Source organism: Limulus polyphemus, unplaced genomic scaffold (genome assembly GCF_000517525.1).
Source record: "Limulus polyphemus unplaced genomic scaffold, Limulus_polyphemus-2.1.2 Scaffold4524, whole genome shotgun sequence".
In the NCBI taxonomy this organism is placed as follows: Eukaryota; Metazoa; Arthropoda; class Merostomata; order Xiphosura; family Limulidae; genus Limulus; species Limulus polyphemus.
In genome coordinates, this window is record NW_013670134.1 from 50664 (window position 1) to 61132 (window position 10469).

The following is a 10469-nucleotide window of genomic DNA, read 5'->3' on the forward strand; positions in this document are numbered from 1 at the left end:
TTTATTATGAGACATTTCTATAAACATAAATATAATCATGTCTCCAGAATGTAACTTTATTAGCTCAATATTTTGCTGTTACAGCTTTGCCACGAGCTATCGATATTCTACAAGTTCAGTGAATTAGTGAACTTGTAGGATATCTATAGCTCCTGATGAAGCTGTAATAGCAAAAATATTGAGCTAATAAAGTTACATTCTGGAGACATGATTATATTTATGTTTATAGAAATGTCTCATAATAAACTCCAGTAAAAACAGTAAAATATTGAGCTAATAATAGTCACATTCTGGAGACATGATTATATTTATGTTTATAGAAATGTCTCATAATAAACTCCAGTAAAAACAGTAAAATATTGAGCTAATAGTCACATTCTGGAGACATAGGTTTTGATTTTATTTATGTTTTTAAAAACATTGTTCTTTTAGTGTACAAAGGATGTTTTATACTGAACAGTAATGCTGTAGAAACGTATTATTTTTGTACAAATTATTGTTTGTTGTGATTGGTAAATGCTATAGAAAGATTAAATTATGTTATTTTGTTGTAAAATATAACTTAAGTGCTTACAGTTAGTTGTGACATGTAAGATATCAGTGTCATTAGCCTGGTATGATAAAGAAAATAATATATAGTAATTAATAATTAAGTTGTATGTTTCAGCTGCTAATCCACTGCTGTTTTGGGGGAAGTCTGAGAAGGATTGTATGAGTTGGCAGAGACTGGGATTCGATCCTGGGTTTTGTTAGAAAAATTGGTGCGTTATCCACTCATCCACATGATTCAGAGATTCCAAAGGCCACCATGTTATTGAACATCCTGACCCCCCCACCTAATGAATCTGTAGGTACCGAGTACCTTAACAGTATTGTGTATTTGCTGTGGCCCCCCTGACACTTTCATGTAGCCTCCAGCTTGGGAAGCTCTGACATAAATAATAACACTTGCTTAGTCTAGCATAGAAATCTGCAAGATCTAGATACTGCTTAAAATCATCCATATAGTTGATTCAGTCCTAATATACAGTAGATGACAAACCAGTCTTTCTAACAAGAAGACCCAGAGTCAACTCCCTGCCACCACATATAGCCCTTCTCAGGACTTGTCCACAGATTAGCAGCCCAAATGTAGGATTTAAATAAATATTCATTATCTAAATTAGTTACTAATTGATAATTAGGCTTAAGTGACAATGGTAAAAGATGTAATGCTTGAGAAACAAAGAAATCACTATGCAAATCATGGTGAAGAGATTTGAAAAGTTTTTCTCTATTGTTTATGTGATCTGTTAAAACATTGTTTTCTCATATATACAGAACGAGAAAAGAAAGATGCTAATGGAACATGAGACCGCTAAACTGAAACAGTTGGAAGAAGAACACACTGTTGAGTTGAAAGATTGGAAAAACAATCTGAAACCTCGTAAACAGGTAAGAAAAACACTGAATCTTGTACCAACAATCTGAAACCTCGTAAACAGGTAACAGAAACATTGAATCTTGTACTAACAATCTCAAACCTCGTAAACAGGTAACAGAAACACTGAATCTTGTACCAACAATCTTAAACAGGTAACAGAAACACTGAATCTTGTACCAACAATCTTAAACAGATAACAGAAACACTGAACCTTGTACCGACAATCTTAAACAGATAACAGAAACACTGAACCTTGTACCGACAATCTCAAACCTCTTAAACAGGTAACAGAAACACTGAATCTTGTACCGACAATCTCAAACCTCTTAAACAGGTAACAGAAACACTGAATCTTGTACCAACAATCTCAAACCTAATAAACAGGTAACAGAAACACTGGATCTTGTACCAACAATCTCAAACCTCTTAAACAGGTAACAGAAACACTGAATCTTGTACCAACAATCTCAAACCTCTTAAACAGGTAACAGAAACACTGAATCTTGTACCAACAATCTTAAACAGATAACAGAAACACTGAATCTTGTACCGTAGTTCTGACACTTATTATCCAAGTATAGTTTTTTTCTTGTATTGAGTTGAAAATGATTCTTAACCACCATTTAATGTAAGGCTTACGAGTAGCAATTATTTCCTGTTTTAATTTTCCATCCTATAGAAAGGAAATTGTACTTAAATATTTTTCTATTACTATTTAAAAGAAATGTTGGGTCACTAAACTACATTTGTAAAGAGAATATAATTATTTAGGGTAATGATGTTCAAGAGTTCTAAGAAGGTGTTTTCAAGGATCTGTTGCCATATGTTGCAGAAATTCTGGTCATGTGCTGCTGTTGTGATTGGTGCTTTTAATGTCAGAGATGAAGGTATGTTTCGAAAATAGTTGTTTACACTCAACTACAGCAGAAAATAACTATTTTCAGAAACGTGGACTGAGAAACACAAAAGACATGAACATGCCAAGTTGCTAGTCTGTAACTGAAACTTCTGTCACTATTCTAAATAAAGAAATTTCCCACTATTATCACCTGTACAATGATTTAGGGTAGTGTAGAGACAGGAGACACTGCCTAAATAAATACTTCTCAGTTTTGGTGATATTCTCTGATGTTTGTCTTGCTTGACTGGTATGGTATAGTGCAGTTTTCTTCTGGACAACTTTGTGTGATCTGTTAATGGTTTGCATCATGTTTCTACAGAAATAAGTTTCAGACTTTAAGACTGTCGATGGTTTGCCTTCCACCTGGTCTGTTAATTTAGAATTAAGGTTAGCCATCTGTATGTAGCTTTGTGCAAAAACGTGCGATCTAATTTTGGTATTTCAGTTAAGGTTGCAACTGGTTGTAATGTATAACCATTTCTTGACACCTCAACTTTTAGTAAAATAAAATGTTTCAACACAGAAAAGCTATACTGAATGTTTAAAGTATTTATGAATAAAAAGTGACTGATTGTGAGTGACCTGTTAACTGTGTGTGTTAGTTCAATAGTGTACTTGAGATAAACAATGTATGTATATACTGCATCATCATGTTTTGAAATAATAACTCTCATTACTATTAAAGAAACTTGAAGAAGATTTCATCAAACAACAAGAAGAACAGGAAAAGTTCTATGGGTCTGTCACCTTCCTAAATGAGTATATGGATAACAAAGAGTGCACCGTGTCTCGTAGTTATAGTACTTCAGGACTGGAGCCTGTATTTACACCAGTATTTCAGTAGATTACTGATACACCTAATCTCTTGAAACTGGTCAAATGCAACTAAGACCTCTATATTGGGTAATGAAGTATTGAAGTGTTCTTAGACTGTTTTAAAACATACTGTTGTATTGATTCAAAAATCATGAAGTTTAAATTTCTGCTTATTGTTCTAAGATGATGTGTTACTTAATTGAAAAACCTGATTATGGAGTTTTGTTTTTTTTCGACATTGTGTACTTCAGAACTCTGCATTTATTTTGACTGATTTAAAAGTGAGAATGGGACTTTGAAATTGCTTCAAAATTTGTGCTAATGGTAACAAAAGATATGTGTTCAAGCTGTGTGGTTGTATTGAAGAAAAATGTTTTCATGTCATCACAATAGTCTGGAAAAGCATTCTGTTTAAGAATTTCAGAAGTAATTTTATGCTTTCTTATACTTCCAGTGAAGAATGCAGTGATTACATTTATTACCTAGTGTATATATATATAATTTGTATTTTGTCTAGTTTTAATTCCATGCTTAGATTTTAATTTGGGTACATAACATACAATGGACATGGTGATTGTAAGGTCCCAGATGATGTCTTTGGTAGGTATGATCTGATATATATACATATATATTATTTTGCTAGTGAGGACCAAAACTTCATTCTTTCTCTGCGAGAGAATATAGTATTTCATGATGTGATTTGAAACACGGAAATGTGTATTTTATTGCAGTTACTGATGACAAAGTGCTTTTAGAGCACTTAACCTGTACCAGACATTTAGTCCCCCCTTTTTTTTTCTGTTTATTGTTTGGGTGAACAAGTTTTTAAATATAATGTTTTGTAATGTTAATAAGATTGTTCTAATGCATTCATTTTCCCCAACCAAGATCCTTGCATTAACTTTGATCTATATCTTGTCTTGTTTTCATCTCACTTTTATTCATCATCCTAACCTTTTGAAATGTCTTCTTTAGCATAAAGTTATTGCATATATCCTTAGTTATTTTAAAATAATTCTTTGTTTTTTGTTTTCAGTTTAACAAAAATGCTTGTGACTATGGATTTATTACATTTTAGAATCTAATTTTCTATACTTTAACCTTATTCTGTGTGATTAATAGTTTAGTGAGAATTCTTTGATGCATTGTCAAGTTGTATAAGCTTATATATTTGCAATATTTGGGTTTTTCAAAATTGTATGAAACATTTTGAATGTGTACAATGATTGTAAAGATAAACCTTTAGAACTGGCAATTATAAATCAGTAGTTTTTTAGCCTAATTTTGTTTTGCTGCCATCATAATGTGAAATGAAAAAGGTTCTTAAGCAAAAGTATCGAGCATGCAGAGTTTCAGATTCAATTTAGTAGATTCTAGGAAATATAAACTATACAATGTACATGTTTTCTGGACAACTTTTAAGTAGAGACAGCAGACAGAGTCTATTTATGGTCTGATTTTTCAGTGTAATTTCTTCATATGTACATGCCAAATATTGCTAAATGTCCCTAGATGTATTGAGTCTGAGACTGGTTTATAATAAAATGAAAAATCCCAGTACTTTTGTCATCTTCAGTGGAAGATTTCAGCTTTAGAAACTCATGATTTTGTACTTATTAGCTTTATAAGATTCGTTGAAGCTGTGTCTGTATTTATTTCAGTAATTACATAAAATAATTAGTTTCATTGATATTTTTAAATTATTGCAAGCACGTTTTTCATTAAGTTTGGTTTTCTGAGAAAAATGTTAACTTAGGAGCAAATATTCTTCCGAACAAATGTCCAAAAGGTTTGGGATTGTTTTGACATTCAAACAAGCTTCCAAGAGATTCGGGGATTGTTTTGACACTTGGAAAGTTTGAGAAGAGTACTAGGTCTTGGAAAAGGGCAAAAAGTGGGAAGGAAAGGAATGGAGAAAAAACAAAGGGAAGATTCAAAAATACAGAAAAGTAAACCTTACACTGACTAGTTTTTGTCACTGAAAAAATAGGTTAGAATTATTGGAGCCTTGACTGATTGTACAGAAAAAAATCTGTTTGTGTTGGAAAACTAGTTACCCCTGCATCAGATAAGCTGATTATCAGATTCCTTCATTAGTATGGTGTATAGCAAGTCAAAATCCTTTAGACTAAGCCAGTTGTGATATAATTTAACAACAGCTCTGTGACAACTCCCTTGCACTATATGAAGTGTGATTATACAAGGTTTATAAAGAAACTGTTTCTACAGATAACGCTGTGTATGTGTTAACCCGATTCTTAACATGTTAGTTATCTTGTGAGAAACCTTTCAGTTATAATCACAGTAACTCTTCAGTCTTCTTTACCCTTGATTGAGTTTTTTTTCACTCCCATTTATATCTGTTTGTAAGAAAGGAACACATGAAAATAATTTATTTTAGTTGAGATGTGATTAAACATGATGATCATGGGAGGAATGTTGTGCATTTCTTGATTTTAATGTTAATTAAAGTTCAAGTTTCCATATTATGCAGCAAACTGTAAGAGCATGTAACCAGTATTTAAAACTGTGGCTGTTGACAGTACATAAGGTTAACTAATTTTTTTATCTAGCACTCACTGTTTGATTTAACTATCTTCTGTGGTATTATTACATTAGTAATGTAGGGAATGAAAATGTTGCCTCTGAATTATCTGTTCTTTGGCATTGTTGATCTGATATTCGGATGTGTATGAAAGCTGATTATTATGGTGTAATTACATTTATGTAAGATCCAAAGTTTTGCTCATAATAATAATTCTTTTCCTTTACCTCAGTATTTATGGTTTAACATTAAAATGGTTAAGTAAAATTTGTAAATCACTTAAATTTAAAAGTTAAAGTAAAAACAAATACATACTTTTGAGTACATTGATAATTTAGACTAAAGTATGGGAGAAAATTATTTTCAAAAGTGTAATCTTTTCTTGTAGTTATCAAGTTATATTAAAGTTTCTTCTGCCTTAAGGTAATTTTCCTTATTACATTCCAGTAGAATTTGTGCTGTGCTAAAAAAACTGCTCGTCAAACAAAATTAAGTCTTCATCACATCATTGTAGAGCTTTACCACGCCAAAACTAGTTTTTCAATATCTGTTCAACGTTAATAGTAAGAAACTTTGACATCAATTGTAATGTTTTATTGGATGCAAACTGAATTCCTATTTTCAAGATGTTTATTTTGACTTGTCACTAATAATTTGGAAATTAAATTTTTATCCCAACCTTTTAGGAAATTTACCGTCTTTTAAGTACTAATTCTGAAATAAATATCTAATTTTCATATTTATGACATTTACTTTGCTGTGTCACTAATAGTAATAAAAAAAATCAAAATCCCATTATTATTTATGATATTAGTAACAACTTTGGGATGAAATTTTAGTTTCGGGTGACTAAATCCAATTTTTGAGGCCACAATACACTACTAAACATGCTGTACCTTGAGCTGTGGGCCAAATATTCACTCAATCTTGTTCTTCACCAATTTGTCTCCTCCTGACCAGCAGTTCCAAATTGGGGATGGTTGCATCTGAATCTTGGATTTTTTGACCTGACCATTTAACCTGTTTGTCCCATTGGTTGCATCTGAATCTTGGATTTTTTGACCTGACCATTTAACCTGTTTGTCCCATTGGTTGCATCTGAACCTTGGTATCTTTGACTTGCCCATTTAACTTGTATGACCCATTGGTTGCATCTGAACTTTGGTATCTTTGATATGACCATTTAACTTGTTTGTCCCATTGGTTGCATCTGAACCTTGGTATCTTTGATATGACCATTTAACTTGTTTGTCCCATTGGTTGCATCTGAACCTTGGTATCTTTGACTTGACCATTTAACTTATGTCCCATTGGTTGCATCTGAACCTTGGGTATCTTTGACTTGACCATTTAACTTGTTTGTCCCATTGGTTGCATCTGAACCTTGGTATCTTTGACTTGATCATTTAACTTGTTTGTTCCATTGCTTGCATCTGAACCTTGGGTATCTTTGACTATATCATTTAACCTGTTTGTCCCATTGGTTGCATCTGAACCTTGGTATCTTTGACTTGACCATTTAACTTGTTTGTCCCATTGGTTGCATCTGAACCTTGGTATCTTTGATATGACCATTTAACTTGTTTGTCCCATTGGTTGCATCTGAACCTTGGTATCTTTGACTTGACCATTTAACTTGTTTGTTCCATAAGATGCTGTTTAGTTTAAAAATACCAAAAGTTTAAAGACATTCATTTTGCACTGCTAGTAATACCAGTAATTCTTGTCTTTAAAAACATTCACATTATATTGTCACTGATAACTTTGCCTCACACTAATCAGTTATGTAAAAATATATCATATTGTAAATGAAAACAAAATTTTTTTTCAAAATGGTGTGAAATGAGAATTGATTAATCAATAACAACTGACAGAGTTGTTATATGTCAGATGCAACCAGCCCTAGTCTCCATATGTTCATAGATTATAAAATTGTTAGTATATTGAGTACTGCAAATTTCTTATTTATTTTAGTTTTTTTTTGCAATTCAACCAATGTAGAAAATCTGGATATTTTTGTGGTAGTTTGTATAACAAGTATTACATTGTAAAATATAACATTCAAGAAGATAGCAAAGCTATTGTCCCAAGACTTTTAGGTGTGTTTTTAGTTGCATAAATGGTAATCTTGGAATTGTATATGACAATCAAGAAATGTCTGATCAATTTCTATGATTCTTGAAATAGTCAAAATATTAATTCATTGTTGTTTTTTGCAGTAGTAGAGAGAGAAAGGAATCTTAAACTTTAAAATATTCATAAAATAAATAAAATGTTATCAAAAAAAGCAAAGAGAACCATATGCTTGTAAAACATCCATAAAGGTACTGAAAACTTGATAGTTTAATAGTAAAAAATGACCAGGAAAATCGATATTGTCCAAAAACGGCTATTAGGTTGAAATTTGACATGTATTTAGCTAATAATTTGTTTTGTTTTGATTTATCAAATTAGAATTGTGTTCTATTCTTTAAAGACATTAGTTAAGTCAGTTACTTTTATAATGCAGTAGATTTCTATGTGGGGCTTTCTTTATGTACATGTAAACATTTGTGATAAATCACTAGAATGGACCACTAGGTTATATGAAATCCTTCACCTAAAATCAAGAGAAGAAACTATTTCGTCATTGACTGATACAAGTCTAATCAAGAGAAGAAACTATTCCGTCGTTGACTGATACAAGTCTAATCAAGAGAAGAAACTATTTTGTTGTTGACTGATACAAGTCTAATCAAGAGAAGTTAGACTTGTATCAGTCAACGACGAAATAGTTTCTTCTCTTGATTAGACTTGTATCAGTCAACGACAAAATAGTTTAGAGTAACACCTCTTTCCTATTACACGTGGAATAACTACGTGAAAATTTTTTGATTAGACTTGTATCAGTCAACGACGGAATAGTTTCTTCTCTTGATTAGACTTGTATCAGTCAATGACGGAATAGTTTCTTCTCTTGATTAAACTTGTATCAGTCAACGACGAAATAGTTTCTTCTCTTGATTAGACTTGTATCAGTCAACGACAAAATAGTTTCTTCTCTTGATTAGACTTGTGTCAGTCAACGACGGAATAGTTTCTTCTCTTGATTAGACTTGTGTCAGTCAACGACGAAATAGTTTCTTCTCTTGATTAAACTTGTATCAGTCAACGACGAAATAGTTTCTTCTCTTGATTAGACTTGTGTCAGTCAACAACGAAATAGTTTCTTCTCTTGATTAGACTTGTATCAGTCAACGACAAAAGTTTCTTCTCTTGATTAGACTTGTATCAGTCAACGACGAAATAGTTTCTTCTCTTGATTAGACTTGTATCAGTCAACGACGAAATAGTTTCTTCTCTTGATTAGACTTGTATCAGTCAATGACGAAATAGTTTCTTTCTTTCTTCTCTTGAAATAACTACGTGAAAATCAGCTGTCCCTTTCCTATTACATGTGTTTCCTATTACATGTGGAATAACCACGTGAAAATCCGCTGTCCAGAATAACACCTGTGAAAATCAGCTGTCTAGAATAACACCTTTTCTATTACATGTTGAATAACTACGTGAAAATCAGCTGTCCAGAATAACACCAATGGTTCTTCCACATGTAATAGGAAAGAGGTGTTATGCTGGACAGCTGATTTTCACGTAGTTTTTCCACGTGTAATAGGAAAGAGATGTTACTCTGGACAGCTGATTTTCACGTAGTTATTCCACATGTGATAGGAAAGAGGTGTTTTTCTGGACAACTGATTTTCACGTAGTTTTTCCACATGTAATAGGAAAGAGGTGTTATGCTGGACAGCTGATTTTCACGTAGTTTTTCCACGTGTAATAGGAAAGAGGTGTTACTCTGGACAGCTGATTTTCACGTAGTTATTCCACGTGTAATAGGAAAGAGGTGTTACTCTGGACAGCTGATTTTCACGTAGTTATTCCACGTGTAATAGGAAAGAGGTGTTACTCTGGACAGCTGATTTTCACGTAGTTATTCCATATGTAATAGGGAAGAGGTATGATTCTGGACAACTGATTTTCACGTTGTTATTTCACATGTAATAGGAAAGAGGTGTTATTCTGGACAACTGATTTTCACATAGTTATTTCACATGTAATAGGAAAGAGGTATTATTCTGGACAACTGATTTTCACGTTGTTATTTCACATGTAATAGGAAAGAGGTGTTATACTAGACAACTGATTTTCACGTAGTTATTCAACATGTTATAGGAAAGGTGTTATTCTGGACAGCTGATTATCACGTGGTTATTCCACATGTAATAGGAAAGAGGTATTATTCTGGACAACTGATTTTCACGTTGTTATTTCACATGTAATAGGAAAGAGGTGTTATTCTGGACAACTGATTTTCACGTTGTTATTTCACATGTAATAGGAAAGAGTTGTTACTCTAGACAGCTGATTTTCACGTAGTTTTTCCACATGTAATAGGAAAGAGATGTTATTCTGGACAGCTGATTTTCACGTAGTTATTCTACATGTAATAGGAAGTAGGTGTTATTCTGGACAGCTGATTTTCACGTAGTTTTTCCACATGTAATAGGAAAGAGATGTTATTCTGGACAGCTGATTATCACGTGGTTATTCCACATGTAATAGGAAAGGTGTTATTCTGGACAGCTGATTTTCACGTAGTTTTTCCACATGTAATAGGAAAGAGGTGTTATTCTGGACAGCGGATTTTCACGTGGTTATTTCACATGTAATAGGAAACAGGTGTTATTCTGGACAGCTGATTATCACGTGGTTATTCCACATGTAATAGGAAAGGTGTTATT

General features: G+C 32.6%; 1 protein-coding gene across 1 annotated transcript in view; it reads left to right on the forward strand.

Annotated features, from left to right (window-relative positions):
• Positions 1 to 3246, forward strand: part of LOC106471297 (serine/threonine-protein kinase 10-like) — a gene marked incomplete at its 5' end in the record, with an annotated part of 52257 nt that extends 49011 nt beyond the window's left edge. The window contains 2 exons of the mRNA XM_022399910.1: positions 1321 to 1434; positions 3010 to 3246. Coding sequence (XP_022255618.1) covers positions 1321 to 1434; positions 3010 to 3168 — 273 coding nt within the window. The remainder of the gene's footprint in view (positions 1 to 1320; positions 1435 to 3009) is intronic.
• Between the last annotated feature and the right edge of the window lie 7223 nt (positions 3247 to 10469).